Source organism: Narcine bancroftii, chromosome 9 (assembly GCF_036971445.1).
Source record: "Narcine bancroftii isolate sNarBan1 chromosome 9, sNarBan1.hap1, whole genome shotgun sequence".
In the NCBI taxonomy this organism is placed as follows: Eukaryota; Metazoa; Chordata; class Chondrichthyes; order Torpediniformes; family Narcinidae; genus Narcine; species Narcine bancroftii.
The window spans coordinates 57,726,689-57,747,975 of NC_091477.1; the positions used below are offsets into that span (position 1 = coordinate 57,726,689).

Consider the following 21,287-nt stretch of genomic DNA (forward strand, 5'->3'; position numbering starts at 1 on the left):
TCCTCATCCTTTGTGGAATGAGTAGAAGAAGCCACTTGCTGAATATCGTCTTGAAGGCCTGTGATGGTCAATTGGAACAGAATTAATTATCTCAGACAACTGATGATTGGGGAGACAGCTTGGCTCACTGAAAACTATCATTTGTTGGGAGTACTTCTACTAATTATGGCAAAACTCCATACCTAACATTGCTTTAGATTGAGACAGCTCTGTGAGCCTGATTGGCTCTGTGCCATCAATCCTACTTTGCACCTAAGTTCTGGCTTTCTATCTGGCTCAGATACAGTAAATGATAAGTATATAATTTTTTTTCAATATACAGCTTGTATATTATATGCAGAAAATAATCAGACAAATGAAAATACCAGTTTGGTGGTTTATTTGGGGGATGATGTTCATTATTCATATTTTTAATATAGCTAATATGCAAATACATTTTTTCTCGATGTTATGCAATTCTGAACTTTCAGAACCAATCTCTGGTCTTTCCTGTAGAATATTGTGGGAAGGATGCCAGCAGTTGTCCAATTTTTCATTAACTAGTGGGTCACTAAAAGATAATAATTTTAGATAAAACACTTTGATGCAACATTTACCAGAATGCATTGCAAATGGCAGCAATAGCACTCCTTCCTAATTGTGAAAATATGCAAAGCTGAGAGTTGGCTTTCTCCAAAGATTCAACAGCATGCAGTTTAGAGCATTTGGCAAAAGATTTTGTGAGTAAGCAAATAACATTTTTCACGTTCGAAGACAGCAGATGGTTCTGAGGATCCCCTTTAAGAAAATCTAACAAATCCAAATAAACTTAAATCAGAGCCTAAACTGTGCCAACTTTGGATTGATTTCAGAGCTCTGAATGTGTGCTTTGCTATTCTGAAGTTGCTTTATATTCAACATTATATTCACATTTTCAATGTTCATATTAATGAGAACACTAGTAAGAGAGACAGATTTCATGGTTTCACTTTATTGAAGGGATCTTAAAGATGGGCTCACATGGGTGTTCTGTCACAATCAGCCATGATGTATTTCCTCTATTTGAGGTAATTGAAACACTTGTTTTGGGTGCATCTGGACAACTTAAAGTTGTTACTTGCTTCTTAACTCTGCATGCCGAAAGCACTGGGTACAACAAGTTGGAGGCTTTATTTTCCATCGTTCTATTGCCCCATTTCGACCCTCACCAGCTAACATAAATGATAAGTTCAAGTTATCATCAAACTGAGGGGGCTTTATGGATTCTACTGGATGGTTAAAAGATGCTAAAATTTTGCCTGTGTTGGTTTCTAGTTTGGGTAGCTCCTGTGCAGCAACGGCTTCTGATGTTTTGTTATGGCCAATATCCTTAGATTCTACCATCAGAATGGTGGTTTTCTCCAGCTTCATAACTGCTGTTTTCTCAGGCTTATCTTCAGCACAACAGGAATCTTCTTTCCTCAACTGGACAACATCTCCAGAGCTTTTATGGATATTGTGGAAATGATAAGGATTAACCTCAGGTCCACCCTGCATTTTTGCTTCTGGAGAATTAAATGCTGAATTTGTTTCTCCTCTGGGATCCATTTGAGCAGCTGTGTGATGAAAACAAAAGATTCTTGAATATGAAACAAAACCCTATTCTGGGGACTTCATAAAGCTAATATTTACAAATGCCAAGGACGCCGTCCCAAACTAAAAACTCCTCAACGGTTAGTGCAACACTGTTACAACACTACTGATTGGGACTGGAGTTTGAATCCCATGCTGTTTGTAAGGAGTTTGTATATTCTCTCCATGCCTGCATGGATTTTCCCCAGGGACACCAGTTTCCTCCCACCTTTCTAAAAAACATACCGAGGTATAGGTTAATGGGTGTGATTGAATGACATGGGTACGTGGGACAAAAAAAAATTAAAATTTAAAAATTCTTTTGTTTCAGATTGCAGCCTTACCTTAGCATGGGGCATCCGATTTTTAAGCACTTTCTTGGGAAGGAATAATTAGCTTTTTTTAAAACAATGCATATCCTTTGCTGTTTAGCCTTCTCCATCTCTGAAGAGATTGGAAATACTTCAAGTCCTCCAGTGAGATTAACTCGAGGTTAGCATGCTATCTTTGCGTTTTATTTCCTACTTGGGAGGAAGAACCTGCTTTCCTGCCAGAAGCAAATTTTTGATCTCTGGTAATCATCAAAAGGGCAACTGAGATGTTAACTCAAATCCTATTTTGACATTTAATTTTAACATGATTGAAACAGAGACCAATCTACTGCTACTTCCTGGCAGTGAAATAATTTTCTACAAATTTCATCCATTATAACTCTTTACAGCTCCCTGAATGGAACAAAGTTTAATGATAGAGCATTTTCTGCTCACTATACTAAAATGTCCAAAATGGATGTCCAGATTTTTCAGCTTCAATTATGCAGGACAAACTCCTGCTGAAGACATAATAGGTGTGAATGAAGACAGGCACTTGTATATCTGCATTTGCCAGCACTTTCTCTCAAGCAAACATCCTAATTATATTCAATCAGCTCCATTAGGCAGGCCACAATGTCTGATTCCCCAAATGGTCATTCTATTGCAAGATGTAAAGAGATTGCAAGATGTAAAGAGATTACAAGACAGGCAGGGGAAAAGATTCAAGGATTCACTCATTGACTATTCAGAATTACTGGACAAATTCTGTTTGTAGTGGAGAGACATTCTGGATGGTTTTGAGAACATGTGTCCATGCATTCGAACTCAGGATAAATGATGGAAAAGGCCAACTAAATGATAGTGAAACCCATCTGCATGCCCTGCCATGCACCACCTACACGATTTGCTGAAGGTTCTACAGCCCTACACTGACCTCATCGGTCATCTTATCACCCACAAAATTTAAATGGAAACAAGGCATGTCTGATCCTAAGATATTGCCTAAAAAGGATTATGAAAATGACTTTGCAGTTCAAATTTGTTTTTCAACATTAACAAAGCTCTCTGTCACAATTTAAAATGAGAGAGGCACCCAAAATAAATGAGGGCAAGAAACTGAATTTGTGGGCAGAGAAGTGCTTTTTCCCAAGAACATCTGTACCTAATAATGATTTTACCACTCCCAAAAATGTTTTCCTTAAAAAAATCTCAATTCTAATAACAAAGAGAAAACTGATATGCTTTATTTAGACCTTGGCAATGCAACATAACTGGTGCTATGTACCAGACAGCAGCAAATTAGCCAAGACAATGTTATATTTAAAATAATATTTTGATTAACAATGATATAACAGCTTATCTAACTTATTTACACTTGTCTAAACTTATTGACACTTAACAACCCCTAATTATGCATGAATATATACTCGCACATGTGTGTGTGTGTGTGTATGTAATACCCCAAGCCATGACACCTCAAGGTCCAAAAGGCAGTTCAGAGTTTAGTTTCAGAAATTCAATGGGGGGGGGGGGGCGTGTGGCAAGATGGCATAGGGAAATGACATGCAAAACCAGCACTCCCCAGGAGTGGTAAAGCCCAAATTATAAAGTCTGGAAAACCTGGAAAAAGTTTCTGAAGATATTTGAAGACAAAAGATATACAAATGGCTGCAAATGTGAAGAAAGCTCAAAGTCAATTACAAAAGAAACTGCCTTTTAAAAGTGCCAAGAAAGAAGCCACAGAGTTGATTGAAGCTGCTTCCAAGTTGCAACATAGGCTGAGTATTACACCAGCGGCCATCTTGCAGCCGCAAAACGGGTGCCAGTCTATCTTCTACCCGCTCGGTGGAATTGGAAACGTGCGCCCGTATTGCCGGGCGCACAGACAAAGTAGCTGAGTGGTGTCTAGCGACATCCTCTTCTAGCCATCGCAAGCCCGTAAGCATGGCTGGCGGCCCAGCAGTCCACAGCGGTGTCAGAAGACACGCCTGTGCAGCTGTCAGGGCTCCCGGGCACGCATGGGAATACATGTGTGCGTGATCTGCTGGAACGCGTCTGGGTTGTGGGGTGACCCTTTCAGTGTCGTGCCAAAGAAGTTGGCCCAACATTGGTGGGGGTCCAAACCCGCAGCTGGACAACGCGCCCAGCAATGACTGCAGATGAAGAGGGGGAAGAAAGTTCTGCTCTGCTGGAAAAAGAGGAACAAGCAATCGTAACTGCAGCAGCCAAAATTAAGGAAGGCTCCTTAAAAGTAGTGTTTCAGCTGAGATGTCTCCAGAAATGGAAGAGGCTGGGATTGAAGCAGTCTTTACTGTTTTAGAAGGTATTGCTAAACAGATGGAGAATATGGCCTTTCAGATACCTTCACAGATGAATCAAGGATTTATGGATATGAAGGGTAGAATGAATAATATTTGTGAAGAAGTGTCATTTGTAAAAAAAGATATGTCTACAGTGAAAACTGATGTTAATAAGTGTTTGAAGGCAGTACAGGACAATTTTAAGAGGCATTTTGAATGTAGAGACGAAGTGGAACAAAATAGGGAAAAAATGGATAAAGTGGAAGATTCTTTCGCAGGCTGGGAAATTCATAAGAGAGACTTGTTGAAAAAGATTGATTCTTTGGAGAACCAAAGTCGACGTAATAATGCAAAGATAGTGGGACTTCCCAAAGATATTGAAGGCTCAGATGCGGTTAAGTTTTTTAAGAAGTGGATTCCAGATACCCTGGGTGCTGAGTTTCTCCCGATGGTTTGGAATTGGATAGAGCACATAGGGCATTAAGGAAGAAACCTTACCCAGGACAGCCGCCTTGGGCTGTCTTAATTCAATGTTTGATGTATCATGATGGGGAGATGATTTTGCAATCATCTGTTGGGCTGTTCAAAAAGCCCATCAAAATCAGGCTCCACTGAATGTTCAGGGTAATAGAGTATTCCTTTATGCAGATTTGAGTCAAGAGATAATTAAGAGATGTAAGGAATTTAATTCAGATAAAGTGGTATTGTGGTGAAAGGGGTACAAGCTCGCTTTTCGATATCCTGCTGTGCTGAAAGTTTTTTATGGGAATTATCAATCTCAATTTTTTCAGAGTGATCACGATCCATTAATTTTTGCTAATTCTTTGCCAGATGTGTGTACTCGATCTGATCGACCACAATCGCCTAAGAGGAGAATATCTGAGAAGAGGAATGGGAATTGGAAAGGGAAGAAGGAAGAAATGATGCAAAGTCTGCTTGATATTGAAGATTCGGAACAATCTTTGTCTGGACTGGAGTCAGTAGGATGAACTTGAACAAGATGATTAACTTTTTATAGAAGCTTACCTGGGGGGGGGGGGAGGCAGGGTGGTGGATGACTCTGATACTTCTGAAATCATCTGCCACTAGTGGTATTCTCCACACCCAGTTAATTGGGGACTTACTACATTTGTTGTCGTTTTGGGGAGTTTTATAATATATATTTTACTTTGTTTTTTTTTAGGGTTTAAATTTTTTTTTGTAGTTTTAGAGGGGAATTTTTATTTATGCAAGGGGAGCTTCTTTTTTTTATATTTGCATTTGCTGTGTGAGTTTTTTTTAGTAAATATGGGTAATTTGAATTTTGCAACTTTTAATGTTCAGGGTCTTCTTTCTTCTTCTTTGGCTTGGCTTCGCGGACGAAGATTTATGGAGGGGGTAAAAAGTCCACGTCAGCTGCAGGCTCGTTTGTGGCTGACCAGTCCGATGCGGGACAGGCAGACACGATTGCAGCGGTTGCAAGGGAAAATTGGTTGGTTGGGGTTGGGTGTTGGGTTTTTCCTCCTTTGCCTTTTGTCAGTGAGGTGGGCTCTGCGGTCTTCTTCAAAGGAGGCTGCTGCCCGCCAAACTGTGAGGCGCCAAGATGCACGGTTTGAGGCGTTATCAGCCCACTGGCGGTGGTCAATGTGGCAGGCACCAAGAGATTTCTTTAGGCAGTCCTTGTACCTTTTCTTTGGTGCACCTCTGTCACGGTGGCCAGTGGAGAGCTCGCCATATAATACGATCTTGGGAAGGCGATGGTCCTCCATTCTGGAGACGTGACCCATCCAGCGCAGCTGGATCTTCAGCAGCGTGGATGTAAGCGTGTACTGGTGTATATTAAAAAGATGAAGGTTGATTTCACTTTTTTTACAGGAAACACATTTGACCGAGAACATATGAAGTTGAAAAGGGATTGGGTTGGACATATTATTGCTTCTCTGTCTAAATTGAGAGGAGTGGCAATTTTGGTACATAAAAAGATACTGTTTGAATTGGAATCATTCTCTGTGATAGCAGGCAGAGTTTTGATGGTTAATTGTAAAATTTTTGCAGAAGTGTGGACACTGTTGAATGTTTACGCACCTAATGTAGACGACGAACGGTTTGTATCTGAAACTTTTTTGACGTTGAATCAGGCTAATGAAAATATTTTAATTGGAGGAGGTTTTAATTATGTTTTGAATCCATTATTAGATAAATCTCCAAAAAGTGTAAAGAAATTTAAGATGGCAGCTTTGATGAAAGATTTGAATTTGGTTGAAATTTGGAGAAAGTTAAACCTGATGGAAAAAGATTTTTCTTTTTATTCATCTTGACACGATCCTTTTTCGAGAATTGATTTGTTTTTAGTATTGGCACATCTTCAGGCTCAGATTATTCAGGTTGAATATAAGAGTAGGATTGTGTATGATCACTCTATGTTGTATATATCTTGTGTTGGTTCTGAAGTTATGGAGATGACCTATTGATGGAGATTTAATGCAATGTTATTGAAACAACCTGCATTCATTAGCTATATAGCTTTATCAAGGAACACATTGTATCCTTTTTACAGATAAATACTAATTTGGTTCAGAGTAATTTTGTTTTATGGGATGCTTTGAAAGCATGTTTGCGAGGTCAAATTATTCTACAAGAAATAAGAAATAATTTTTGGCAGAGAGTCAGACTTTGTTATTAGTTTTAGAAAAGGATTTTCAAAGGAATTCTACTGAAGATTAAAAAAAGCAGCATTGACTAAATTGAAAGTTCGTTATAATACATTGCAAACATATCAATATGAAAGATTAATACTGAGATCTAAACAATATTATTATGAATTATTGTTGAAGGCTGAGCAGGCTTCAAGGACAATTAATGCTGTAAAAAATAACTCAACGGTTACATAAACCTCAGGAAATTAATGATCAATTTCATTTATTTTACCAAAAGTTATATACTTCTGAAGAGATTAAAGAAAATGGTTCTACTGAGTCTTTTTTTTAATCTGCTTTAGACTTAGGTTTTAAAGGATGAGGATGTGAAGGAATTGAAGGCCCCATTTACAGATTTTGAATTTGAGGAGGCTATACAAACTATGCCGAATGGAAAATCTCCTGGAGATGATGGGTTCACTGCAGAGTTTTATAAGGAGTTTGATGAAGTTTTGTCTCCTGTATTTATGGATGTGCTTAAACAAGGGTCAGATGAGAAATCATTACCAGATTCTTTTTCAAGAGCAATAATTACAAAGAAATTCCAAAGAAAGACAGAGATCCTTTGAAAGTAGCTTCATACCGACCAATTACTTTATTGAATGTAGATTATAAAAGAGTAGCTAAAGTATTAACAATCAGACTTGCTAAATATTTACCCCAATTGGTACATGTTGATCAGGCAGAATAGATATGCTTCGGATAATATTTTAGACTGATAACTTTAATCAATGCGTCAAGGCATCAGCCCAACCAAACAATGATGGACTTGATGCAGAAAATGCATTTGACCGAGTGGAATGGTATTTTTTATTTAAAGTATGAGAAAAATTTAAGTTCGGGCCACTTATATAAAAATTCAGTTGCTAGGGTGGTGACGAATGGTCAAACTTCATCATTTAAATGATTGAGATCAACACATCAAGGTTGTTCATTGTCACCAGCCTTATTTGCATTGGACATAGAGCCATTACCTCAGGCTATCAGACAAAATAGTAATATCAAGAGAATAAAAATTGCAGAGGATCAACTTATTTGCAGATGATGTGTTGATATATTTAACACATCCGGAACAATCTTTGAAATATTTACAAGAGTGTTTGGAGTAATATGGAGTAATGTCTGGGTATAAAGTTAAATGGGATAAAAGTGAAATATTACCAGTTTCAGATGATGATTATACTGATTGCAAACAGATGACAAAGTTGAGATGCTCTAATAAAATTAAATATTTGATGTAAATTATCAATCTCTATACAAATTAAATCATGTACTGTCATTAAAAATATTAAGAGAGACTTGAATAAGTGGTAAGATTTTCCTTTAACATTAATAGGCCATGTGAAATTGTACTAAAATGAACATTTTTCCATGTATTCAATACCTTTTTCCATGTGTACTTCCAAAAGCATTTTTTCAAGAATTGAATACTGCGGAGAGAAGGTTTTTGTGGAAAGGTAAATTAGCTATTGCAGAAATTGACATGGAAATATGCTTTAGGTAGACTTCAATTGCCTCATTTTAAGAATTATTGAGGCGACGCAATTAAAATTTGTTAATAGGATGTTTGCTGTTACTCAACTTCCTGGGTGGGCTAAAGTTGAATTGGCTTGTATTTCTGAGCCTCAAGTTCATCAATTTATATTTAAATGGAATAGTTGTTTGTTACAGGGACATAATATGCCGGTTTTAAAACATTTATTAGAGATTTGGACTAAAAGAAATTATATTGTAGATTCTTGGGGCCCAAATGTCGTTATAACAAAATAAAGTTATTCCTTTTTCGATGAATGATCCATATTTAAGGATTTGGAATTCTAAGGATATTAAGGTGGTGGATGATTGTTTTGAAGATGGACAGTTTCTGTCTTTTATTAGACATGGAGAAGTTTGGGATTCTATCTAATTCTCCATTTGTTTATTAGATAAATCAGAAATGTATGCTTTGCTACAAGATAAGATGAATAAACCAGATTTAAGTAAATCTAGAATTAAATGGGAAAATTTATCGTTTGATATAACTCAGGAGGAATGGGAAATTATGTGTCAAGATAGTGTGACTAAATTAATAATGTAAGATATAGTTTAGTTAATTATAATTTTTTACATCAGTTATACTTGACTCTTGTAAAATTAAAAAGATATGGTTTTAGTAATGCAGATTTATATTTTAGATGTAGAATCCATACTGGAATGTTTTTACATGCAGTTTGGTCTTGTGATAAAGTTCAACTATTTTGGAAAAAAATTAAAAAGTTTTTGGAAAAATTATTTAAGATTAAATTACCATTGATCCATTAATTTTTCTGTTGGGTTATACTACATCTTTAGTTACTGGTTTTGAGTTGGATAAGTTTCAGATGGCATTTGTTTGTTTGGCATTAGCGGTAGCGCGGAAATATATTGCAATTACATGGAAAGATAATGTGGAATTAAATATAGCCCGATGGCATAATGAGTTAAGATTCTGTAATTTACATGGAGAAAATAACATATTTCTTTTCTTTGGCTTGGCTTCGCGGACAAAGATTTATGGAGAGGTATGTCCACGTCTCCTGCAGGCTCGTTGGTGACTGACAAGTCCGAAGTGGGACAGGCAGGCACGGTTGCAGCGGTTGCAAGGGAAAATTGGTTGGTTGGGGTTGGGTGTTGGGTTTTTCCTCCTTTGTCTTTTGTCAGTGAGGTGGGCTCTGCGGTCTTCTTCAAAGGAGGTTGCTGCCCGCCGAACTGTGAGGCGCCAAGATGCACGGTTGGAGGCGATATCAGCCCACTGGCGGTGGTCAATGTGACAGGCACCAAGAGATTAAGCAGTCCTTGTACCTCTGTCTCAGTGGCCATAGAACACGATCTTGGGAAGGCGATGGTCCTCCATTCTGGAGACGTGACCCACCCAGCGCAGTTGGGTCTTCAGCAGCATGGATTCGATGCTTGCGGACTCTGCCAGCTCGAGTACTTCGATGTTGGTGATGAAGTCGTTCCAATGAATGTTGAGGATGGACAGCACTGATGGAAGTGTTCTAGGAGCCGTAGGTGATGCCAGTAGAGGACCCATGATTCGGAGCCGAACAGGAGCGTGGGTATGACAACGGCTCTGTACATGCTGATCCTTGTGTGTTTCTTCAGGTGGTTGTTTTTCCAGACTCTTTTGTGTAGTCTTCCAAAGGCACTATTTGCCTTGGTGAGTCTGTTGTCTGTTTCTTTGTCGATCCTTGCATCAGATGAAATGGAGAAAATAACATATAATTTGCATGATAATTACTCTTCTTTGGTTCAGATGTGGTCACCTTATTTGAAATTGATGGGTTTGGAAATATCTTAATTTTTTAAAATTGTAAGTGTGACACATCACGCAGCATACGTAATTAACTGATGTATGGTTTTTTTTTGCTCTGCTTGAGGGGTCTGTTATGAGTGGGGGGGTGGTGGAGGGTGGGGGATGGTTTTTTTTAACATATATGTATTTTAAAATTATAAATAAAGTTTTCAAAAAAGGAAATTCAATGTTGACACATAGGCTTGAAATTAATGCGACACACAGGCCTGAGATGAAATTAGCAGTTCATGAAATGTGCAAGAGAGAGCAGGGGTGACAGAAAGTTTATTAACTCATGAAACCCTTGTCAAAGTGCTTCCAGCAAAATGTTCTTTTTAGACAAATGACAACCAAAACACCCCTCTTTGGTGTAGGGGTCACGCAGGGAGTGATGCTCACAAAGCTTCCAAAATCCTTTTCGTGGGTCAGCCGAATTCAGATCCTCACAAAGGTCACAATCCAAATAGAGTATTTATTCTGCTTCCAGAACTATTTCTGTGGATCAGCCAATCAAAGTGACCTTCACTCTTTTTGGTCACAGAGAGGTATTCTTATTTTCCTTATAATCTGGAGAAATCAGGCAGTTGTCTATAACCACAGTCAGCAAAGAATTTCCTCAAAGGATGCATCTCCAAGTAATGACTCCTCAACATGGCCACATTCATTCACCTGTAACATGGGGAAATCAGACAGATTGTTTATTATCACACAAGGTCACTTCAGCACAGCATCCCTTCAAAAGATGCTTCTTCAAGTGCTGCTTCCTTCAAATGGCTCCTTGTAGCGAGGTCGCTACGGCTCCAGCTAAGTTATAGCTCTCAGTTATAGGCCTAAGGCCGTAGCCTGAATCCGCAGGAGAAGAAAGACATACACACCAGTAGAGTGTATTTGTCACTGAGTTTATTCAGTGGCAGCCCTGCCTGCTATAGTCAGCTCGGCTGCGTCACCACTGCAGCGTGGTCGGCTGCCGATTGGTTACCTCGGATGCCCGTGCTCCGATTGGGCCCCTGGCGATCCACCAGCATGACTGGCAAGTTTCACTTGTCTGCGTTTCAGCCCGCACAATGCTTTGCCGGTTGCCGCATTGGATGGGCATTTCCTATGTTGGCCCACTACACGACCCCCACCCCACTCCGGAACCAGCCATCGAGGTGTTGTTTTTAGGAGGCTGACCTCTGCGCCGTGGGGTCAGAAGAGTGATGGGCTTGTCAAGTTCCAAGTAGGCCAGTTTCAACCAGTTGAGTGTGGAAGTCTCTTCCCTGCTACCAATGTCCAAAACACAGGTGGAGCCGTTGTGTCTGAGGACAAGGTATGGCCCCTTGTATGATGGCTGTAGAGGGGTCCGGTGAGCCTCGCACTGAGCAAACACGTCAGTAAAGTTCTTTGGGACGCAAGTGTAGGGATGGCCATGGGGTCTCGGTTTAGCAGGGGCCAGAGTGCCTAAGAACTCGTGTAGTTGGGACAATCTGGTCACTGGGGGCTCCCCTAAGTTCTCAGAGGATGCCATGAATTTGCCCGGTATAACTTGTATGTTTTTACTGGGTTCTGCCATGAGGGGAAAGAGTGGGCTCATGATGCAGGCCACTGCAGGTATGAAGTGGTGATGAAAGTTGACCAAACCCTTCACCATCAATGGCATGGGGAAAGAACAAATAGTACTCACCTTAGTGGATAATGGTCTGGCTCCCCGTTGGTCGATACAATGGCCCAGGAAGTCAATAGTCTCTCGGCCAAACTGGCACTGGCCAGGTTGATGTTTAAACCAAAATCGCTCAGCATGGAGAATAATTGTTTTAAGTGGGCAGCATGCTTGGTGCAGGTGTGATTGGTGATTAAAATGTCGTTGAGGTAAACGAAGGCAAAATGCAGATCCTGGCCCACTGCATCCATCAGCCTCTGGAAAGTCTGAGCCTTTTTTTTTTAACCTGAAGAGCATGCAGAGAAATCTCACAATCCAAGGGGATTATGATGGTGGTTTTTGGGATATCTTCGGGGTGCACCAGGATCTGGTGATAGCCCTTTGAGAATATCTGTTCTCCTTGCAGGTTAGCGGTGAAGTCTTGGATAAGGGGCACAGGATATATATCCGGTATGGTGGCCTCACTGAGGTGGCGGTAGTCTCCACATAGGCTCCAACCACCTGCTACCTTGGTGACCATGTGGAGAGGGGAGGCTCAAAGACTATTGGAGCACCGCACAGTGCCAAGTTCCTTCATCTTTTTGAACTTGTTCCTGGTTAAGTTGAATTTCCCATGGGGGATATGCTGCACCCTGGGGTGGAGGGGAGGGCACTCTGTAACAATGTGGTGCCTCACCCCATGATTGGGTTCTGGCAAATGGAAATGAGGCGTGGTGATGGAGGGGAATTCTGCTAGGATCTGAGTTAATTCATTGTCGGCAGTACTGAGTGACTGAAATGTCCAGGAATGCACCAGCTGGTGGCCCTTGATATCCACCAGGAGTAAGTTGGCCTGCAGGAAATCTGTACCCAGTAATGGTTGTTGCACGACCGCCACTATAAACTTTAAGTGAATTGTCTGTCCCCAAAGCGTAGGGGAATGGAGTGGGTGTCAAAAGTTCAGATGTTGGAACTGTTTGCTCCTCGGAGCTCCCGGCCTACTTTGCCACAGGGGGTCAAGCAAGATGGTTGGGGGAATGATGCTGTATTGTGCCCCAGTGGCAACCAAGAAATGTCGGTCTGACAGGGAATCTTGAATCTGTAGCAGGCTATGGAGTTGGTCAGTTGCCGTAGGCATTAACAATGGCTGGCCTGGGTGTTTCCTGGAACATGCAAGGAGAGCGGCATTGATGGGCCTCAGAACCCCACTGTTGGTGATAGAAACAGTAAGGCTCACTAGTGGGGCATGCCGTTCGGATACTTGGTTGGTCAGACAGTTGGTGGGTGGTCTTCCTGGTCGGGCGTTATTGATGCGGTGCTGTCACCTGCTCGAGCGAAGTGCAGGTGTTCCTCTTCGCTGCCCATAGCAGGTCTGCTTGGGCAGCCACCTTCCTGGGGTCATCAGTCTTCTTCCATGATGAGCAACCAGATGTCCTCAGGCAACCTTTCCAGGAAGATCTGCTGGAACAGCAGGTAGGAGGTGTGGCCATTGTTGAGAGCGAGCATGTTGTTCATGAGGGCAGAAGGGATTTGTCCCCTATGCAACAGTCAGGCAGTGTGCTCTGAGAGCCCAAAAATGTGGTTAACAGCTCTTTGATGGCCATTTACCTTCCTTGCTCTGCGGGCTGCTGAAGGAAATCAACATTGCAGCTGCGGCGTCCAAATTGAGGGCGCTGACCACTTGGCAATAGCGTGTGTCGTCAGCGGAGATCTGTCGAATGGCAAAACGTGCCTCGGTTTGCTGGAACTACACCTGTGTTTGCAACATTCAGAAGCCGGGCAGCTTCAACATTATGGAGTTGATCGCAGGTTGCTCTTCCATTTTTGTCGTTTGGACCATTCTGGGTCACCATTGTAGCAAGGTCGCTATGGCTACAGCTAGGTTATAGCCCTAAGGCTGTAACTTGAATTCACAGAAAACACACACATCAGTAGAGTGTATTTGACACTGAGTCATATTTAGTCGCAGGCCTGCCTGTGTCACCACCGGAGCCTGGCTTGAGCGGGCCGGCTTCCAATTGGTTATCTTGGATGCCCGGCCCTGATTAGGCCCCCTGCGGTCCACCCGTGGTGATTGGCCGGTCTCACCGCTTTGCTGGTGGCCTATGGAAATGGGCATTTCAGTCTGCACGATGTTTTGCTGGTTGCTGTGTTCGACGGCCTTTCCTGTATCAGCTCGAGGTGCAGGCCACTACACCCTGCACTCATTCTTGAAGCTGTTGGTCACATGGCCTCTGTGCCTAGGTTTCCTCTCTTTTCAAGATGTATCCAATATAAGAACATGCTGTCTTCAATCTGCCTTCACTTCACATTCACTTTCCTAAGCCTGCAGAGTTTTGCTAAATCTGTTCTCTTAAAGTGACAGTCCCACACAATTGAAAATGAACCGGGAGCACATAATACTGGTAATGGATGATGGTATTTGAAGCTATTGTGCTTCCATACACTGAGCTAGAAATTTAATTACTCCTTACCTGCACGATGAGGATCAACAAGTGAGAGGTTTAGATAGGTTGGACACCTCGCACCATTTTTCCAGAGCGACAATAGCAAATACCAGAGGCCATATATTTAAGGTGAGTGGACAGGAGATGTCAGAGGTAAGTTTTTTTTAATACACAGAGTGGTGGGTGCCTGGAATGCATTACTGGGGGTGATGGTGGAGGATGGTGCAATAGGGACATTCAAAGAACTCTTAGATAGGCACAAAGATGTAAAATAGAGGGTTATGGGTGTGAGGTTGGGAAAAATTAGATTGTTGTTAATTAGGTTTATGTAAGTTGGCATAATATTGTGGGTTGAAGGGCCTGTGCTATCATGTTCTATGTTCCAAGTCAATAATCTTTAGGAATCTCTTTGTTACCAAAGTCTTCATCTTCCTACAAGATAGTCCTGGTACTGAGACCTAGCATTAATCTCCAGATAAACACACTCGCCCATACAGACCCAAATTCAGTAATATTTCCCATTAATTCTATAATCTCCAGACTGCCCTCTAACCACAAACAAAATATGATGCTCTGACATAAGGCAGGATTGGCTGATGCAGATCCCTGGGTTTAGATGTTTCAAAAGGGATAGGAAGGGAGGTAAAAGAGTGGGGGTGGGGGTGGTGTGGGTTTGGGGGTATTAATATTGTTAATGAAGAGGCATTTTTACACAGCCACTGAAGAGTGGAAAATTTCTGCTCCAGTGGCAGTCTAAAAATGTCGGGACAGAATTTTTTATGTGAATTCCATCTCGTAATTTTTCTGCTCGTATCCCAACACATTTTTACAGGCTGCAGTGTAAATTGACCACAGCCACTCCGTAAGAAAAAGGCCTAATGAATAAAACGTTCCCCCTCTAACAAACTCCTCAACACAGGAAGCCTGTGTAGGAGTGCCTCTGAGTAAATGATCACATCGGGAAACAAAAGAAGTAAGTGCCAATTTTTAAAAACATAATTCTGAAGTTTCTGTGTAAAAATGCCAAGGGACAGAATTACTGTTGTAAGAAAGGGAGGTCATTGTGGAGGGATTTTCTACTGAATCAGTGTGGGTGGAAGTTGAAAGCAGGAAGGGAGCTATCACTCTTTTAGGAGTAGTCTATAGGCCCCCAAATTGCGCTCAGGACATTGAGGAGTAGATAAGCATTCACATTGTGGAATGGTGTAAAAATAGCAGGGTTGTTGTTATGAGAGACATCAACCTCCCAAGTTGCAAGAGGGATAGATAGCAGAGAATTTTTCAAGAGTGTCCAAGAAGGATTCCCAACGCAGTACGTTGACAAGCTGACAAGAGGAGAGGCCATACTTGATCCAGTACTGGGTAATGAACTTGGTCAGGTGACAGACCTCTTGGAGTTGGGGTCTTTTGATGACAGTGATCACAACTCCCTGACCTTTAGCATAACTGTAGACAAGAGGTCCTCCATCAGCCAGCTCCCCACCATGACTACCAGCCCCCCCACATCTCCATCGGGCACACAAAACTCAAAACGGTCAACCAGTTTACCTATCTCGGCTGCACCATTTCATCAGATGCAAGGATCGACAATGAGATAGACAACAGACTCGCCAAGGCAAATAGCGCCTTTGGAAGACTACACAAAAGAGTCTGGAAAAACAACCAACTGAAAAACCTCACAAAGATAAGCGTATACAGAGCTGTTGTCATACCCACACTCCTGTTCGGCTCCGAATCATGGGTCCTCTACCGGCACCACCTACAGCTCCTAGAACGCTTCCACCAGCGTTGTCTCCGCTCCATCCTCAACATCCATTGGAGCGCTTACATCCCTAACGTCGAAGTACTCGAGATGGCAGAGGTCGACAGCATCGAGTCCACGCTGCTGAAGATCCAGCTGCGCTGGATGGTTCACGTCTCCAGAATGGAGGACCATCGCCTTCCCAAGATCGTGTTATATGGCGAGCTCTCCACTGGCCACCGTGACAGAGGTGCACCAAAGAAAAGGTACAAGGACTGCCTAAAGAAATCTCTTGGTGCCTGCCACATTGACCACCGCCAGTGGGCTGATAACGCCTCAAACCGTGCATCTTGGCGCCTCACAGTTTGGCGGGCAGCAACCTCCTTTGAAGAAGACCGCAGAGCCCACCTCACTGACAAAAGGCAAAGGAGGAAAAACCCAACACCCAACCCCAACCAACCAATTTTCCCCTGCAACCGCTGCAATCGTGTCTGCCTGTCCCGCATCGGACTTGTCAGCCACAAACGAGCCTGCAGCTGACGTGGACTTTTTACCCCCTCCATAAATCTTCGTCCGCGAAGCCAAGCCAAAGAGACAAGGAATGGAGTATACAAATGATATAGTTGTGGCAGCACGTCGCCACGGGAATCAAGTCGGCGCTCCGGGCGGCGAGCACAACTAAAGGCCTGCAGTAAGCATGGCGGCAATGGCCCCAACAAGTGAACCGGCGGGTGGATGGCAAGGTCAGTTTAAAGGCCAACAACCCCAAAATGATGCTGATCTTGCTGCACAGCCAACAGTCAGGGACAGCGCGTGGGGAAGAAGGGATTGTTATGCAAGAAGGTACCTGCACGTGGGAAACCCACTTTTGTTATGCGGGTCATGATGTGAGTAAAAGGGTGAAACGGAGGTAACACGGCAAGTATAAAAATTGCTGTGAGCCCCTAATAAAACTTAACCTGACTACACTATGTGTGTGTGTCTTCCTTCGAGTAAGGTGTGGCTACGTTTGGTGACCCTGACAACTTAGATGGAATCTAAATCCAACAATGAGTGAACCGGCAGCAGTCTACGCAGGCGCTCTCAAGCTGCCAACCTTCAGGACGAATCGACCATGCGTGTGGTTTGACCAGGCTGTGGCACAGTTCCAGATCTGGCAGATCACAGCAGAGTCCATTTGGTACTACCGCGTGGTGAGTACCCTGGACCAGGACATTGCGAGTCAGCAGCCAACTTCATCCAGGAAGCCCCATTGGAAGGCACATACACTGCCTTCAAGGACTTGCTTATCGAGACCTTTGGGCTCTCACAGCGCGAGAGAGGGGCACGTCTGCTCCACCTGGATGGGCAAGAGGTCAGGCCCCCATCAGCTCTCATGAACGAGATGCTGGCCCTCCTGGGTAAACACGAGCCCTGGATCATATTCGAGCAGGCATTCCTGGAATAACTGCCCGAGGACGTCCAACTGCTCCTAGCAGACACTGACTTCAGCAACCCCCGGAAAGTTGCAGCACGAGTGGACTTTCGGTGGAAACAGAAAACAGAGTTCTCGGGGTCCATGGGGCTCATCACTAAACCCTGCAGTCAGACCCGTCGAGAGAGCAGCAACCTCACAGAGGAGGTGATGCCAATGACCAGTGGTGCTTCTACCACCAGGGATGGGGCTCCGGAGCCCGGCGGTGCAGGCTGCTATGCATGTTTCAGGGAAATGCCGGGGTCAGCCGTCGCTAATGGCCATGACGGCTGGCCAACAAGACAGCCTCCTGTACATTTGGGACCACCAGTCCGGATCACGTTTCTGAGGAGACTCAGGGGCAGAGGTCAGGGTCCTGTGTCTACGAGGATACCAGGAACAGGCAGTTAGGCCCCACGCTGAGGGCTGCCAACAACAGCACGACCCAGACCTATGGTACCTGCAAGGTCCAACTGCATTTGGAAGGCAGTCTTTTCTCCTGGGTGTTCACACTAGCCACAGTGGAACAGCCGCACCTCGGGGCAGACGTCTTGCATGCCATAGCCTGATTATGTTCCTTAACAGTCGGAGTTTGATCCACGCTAAGACTTTCCAAACTTTCCCCCTCAAAGACGCCAAGCTCCCAGCACTCCACCTGGACTCTATGTAGTGATCGACTGATGAACACGCCAAAGTCCTGGCTGAATTCCCTGCAGTGCTGACCCCCCCAATTCACCACGGCGATGCCCCAGCAGTGGAGTACAGCACCATATCCTGACCCAGGGCCCACCACTCTACATAAAAGAAAGATGCCTTCCTCCAGAGAAGCTTCAGTTGGCGAAGGAAGAATTCAAGAAACTGGAGGAGCTTGACATCGTACGGCGGTCAGACAGCCCATGGGCTTCTCCCCTGCATATGGTGCACAAAGCAACTGGGGGCTGGAGACCATACAGCAAATACCGCCAGCTCAACTAGGCCACAACACTGGATTGATTCTCTGTGCCACACATCGAGGACTTTGTGGCTAACCTGCACGGGGCAAAGGTCTTTTCCAAAGTAGACCTTGTGTAGGGATATCATCAGATCCCAATGATATCCCCAAGACCGCCATCATCACCCTGTTCAGCCTGTTTGAATTCCTTTGAATGCTGTTCGGGCTGAAGAACACTGCACAGACATTCCAGTGACTAATGGATGCAGTGGGCCGAGAACTGGACCTTCATGTACCTGGACGACATCCTCGTGGCAAACAGGAACCAACAAGAACACATGACGCACATCCGCAACCTCTACACCCGACTGAGCGAGTTTGGCTTGACAATCAACCCAGCCAAATGCCAGTTCGGGTTGGAGGCCATGGACTTCCTGGGTCACAGAATAACCAAGGAAGGAGCCACAACTCTACCCAGCAAAGTGGAATCTATCTGAAAGTTTCCTCGGTCTAGCACGTCCAAGGGACTACAGGATTCCGTGGGGTTGATCAGCTTCTACCACAGGTTCATCGCCTCAGCTGCCTGAATCATGCAGCCCTTGTTTGTCCAGATGGCAAGCAAAGCGAAGGATGAGGAGTCAGCTGAGGCCTTTGTGAAGGCCAAGGAAGCCTTGGCAGGTGCCACTCTTCTGGCACACCCCAGGGCAGAATCTCCAATGGCCCTGATGGTGGATGCCACAGGAGTGGCAATCGGCAGAGTTCTGGAGCAGCAGATCGAAGGAAGTTGGCAGCCGCTGGCTTTCTTCAGCAAACATCTGTGGCCTCTGGAATTGAAGTACAGTGCTCTTGACAGAGAGTTACTGGTGCTGTATTTAGCCATTTGCCACTTCAGGTCCCTAATTTTCATCTTGGCTAAAATCTCAAACCCCTGGCCAGCCTGCCAGCAACGACACCGGTCTTACACCTCGGAGTACACATGTAAGGCACATCTCCAGTGGCCGACACACTGTCCAGACAAAGCATCCACATGTTATCAAGGGGAGTGGACATCGTTGCAGAGGTGCAGCAGGGCGACAAGGAGATTCCCCAATCGAGGATTGCCATATCGGGACTGCAGTTCCAGGACATCCCAATCAGCACAGGTAACACCACCCTCCTGTGCGACATGGCCACTGGCCAGGTCAGACCTATTGTCCCGGCAGCTTGGAGATGGCAGGTTTTCAATTCCACCCTCGGACTGGTTCATCCTTCCATCAGGACCACAGTCCGGCTGGATACCAGCAAATACATGTGGCATGGATTGCAGAAATAGGACAGCATGTGGGTGAAGGCATGCACGCAGTGCCAAACAACCAAGTTACGGTGGCATACCAAGATCCCACCTCAACACTTCGAGCCCGTGGAATGAAGGTTCGACCACATCAATGTGGATGTAGTAGGACCCTTACCAGTATCCCAGGGTTTCTGCTACCTGTTCACGATAGTCGACCACTTCACCAAGTGGCCAGAGGCAGTCCAGCTGGCAGACACGTCCACAACCTCATGCGCCAGAGCCCTCATCTTATCCTGGGAGGCACGGTTTAGGTTACCATCCCACATCACATCCAACAGAGGGTCCCAGTTCACCTCCAGTCTGTGGTCTGACCTCGTCAGCCTGCACCCAGCTGCACCAAACAGCTTACCACCCACAGTCAAATGGGTTGGTGGTGCGCTTTCACAGACACCTCAAGGTTGCACTCATGACCAGACTCTAAGGATCTAACTGGATAGATGAGGTACCATGGGCACTGTTGGGGATCCACATGGCACCCAAGGAAGACCTCAACATCTCTTCAGCTGAACTCATCTATGGAGCTCCACTGGTGGTCCCGGGGGAATTCACAGGTGGACAGCAGGATGACTCAGCAGCTTTCCTCCGCAGGCTGAGGGAAAGAGTTGGCAATCTGGCCCCGACTCCACCTTTCCAGCAGGGACACGTGAGGACCAACATACCCAAAGACCTACAGGTCTGTGAGTACATTTACATTCGCAGGGGTCCACATCGTCTACTGCTGCAGAGGCCATATGAGGGTCTGTTCCAGGCCATCTGCAACAACAGAGTCACGTTTGAGCTGGAGGTCAGAGGCAAGATGGAAGTTTCACCACAGACAGGCTAAAGCCGGCACACCTGGACCCAGTGCGCCCGGTCAAGACACTAGCACCACGCTGGAGAAGCAGGCCACCAAACCCTGCAGAGACTCTGCCTCCGGGCACTAAGGACAATGCCACCAGTTCTGGGGGAGGGGGGTGTTCATGTGGTGGCATGCCGTGGCAGCAATCAAGACAGTGCTCCAGGTAGTGAGCGTAATTAAAGGCCAGCAGCCTGCGCAGCGCCAATGGCCCCAATAAGCAAACCAGCGGGATGAAAGCAAGGGCAGCTTAAAGGCCAGCGCCCCCCAAATGGTGCTGGCCTTGCTGCACAGCCAACAATCAGGGACAGTACACAAGGAAGAAGGGACATATGTGGTAAATGGGAGAGCATTGAGGAATACAGAAGAGCAGAAAGATTTAGGAGTAACGGTACATCGTTCCCTGAAGGTAGAAACTCAAGTGAATAGGGTGGTGAAGAAGGCTTTTAGTATGCTGGCCTTTATCAATCATTGCATGGAATATAGGAGTTGGGAGGTGATGTTGAGATTGTATAAGACGTTGGTGCGGCCTATTTGGAGTTCTGTGTGCAGTTCTGGTCGCCTAATTATAGGAAGGATATAAACAGAGTGGAGAGAGTGCAGAGAAGGTTTACCAGAATGTTGCCTGGGTTTAAGCATCTGGAGTATGGGGAGAGATTGGACAGATTAGGTCTTTATTCTTTGGAGCGTAGAAGGTTGAGAGGGGATTTGATAGAAGTATTTAAGATTATGAAAGG

At 44.4% G+C, this 21,287-nt stretch overlaps 1 protein-coding gene across 2 annotated transcripts in view; it reads right to left on the reverse strand.

Moving 5' to 3' along the window:
• Positions 1 to 954: 954 nt before the first annotated feature.
• LOC138743679 (rab11 family-interacting protein 2-like) overlaps positions 955 to 21,287 on the reverse strand; it is a 93,952-nt gene continuing 73,619 nt past the window's right edge. Inside the window, exon 4 of one of the 2 annotated variants that reach the window (XM_069899256.1) lies at positions 955 to 1,574. In XM_069899256.1, coding sequence (XP_069755357.1) covers positions 1,093 to 1,574 — 482 coding nt within the window. In that variant the 3' untranslated portion in view covers positions 955 to 1,092. Of the gene's footprint in view, positions 1,575 to 10,460; positions 10,862 to 21,287 lie in introns of those variants that run through there. The other variant, XM_069899257.1, reaches the window with a different exon arrangement.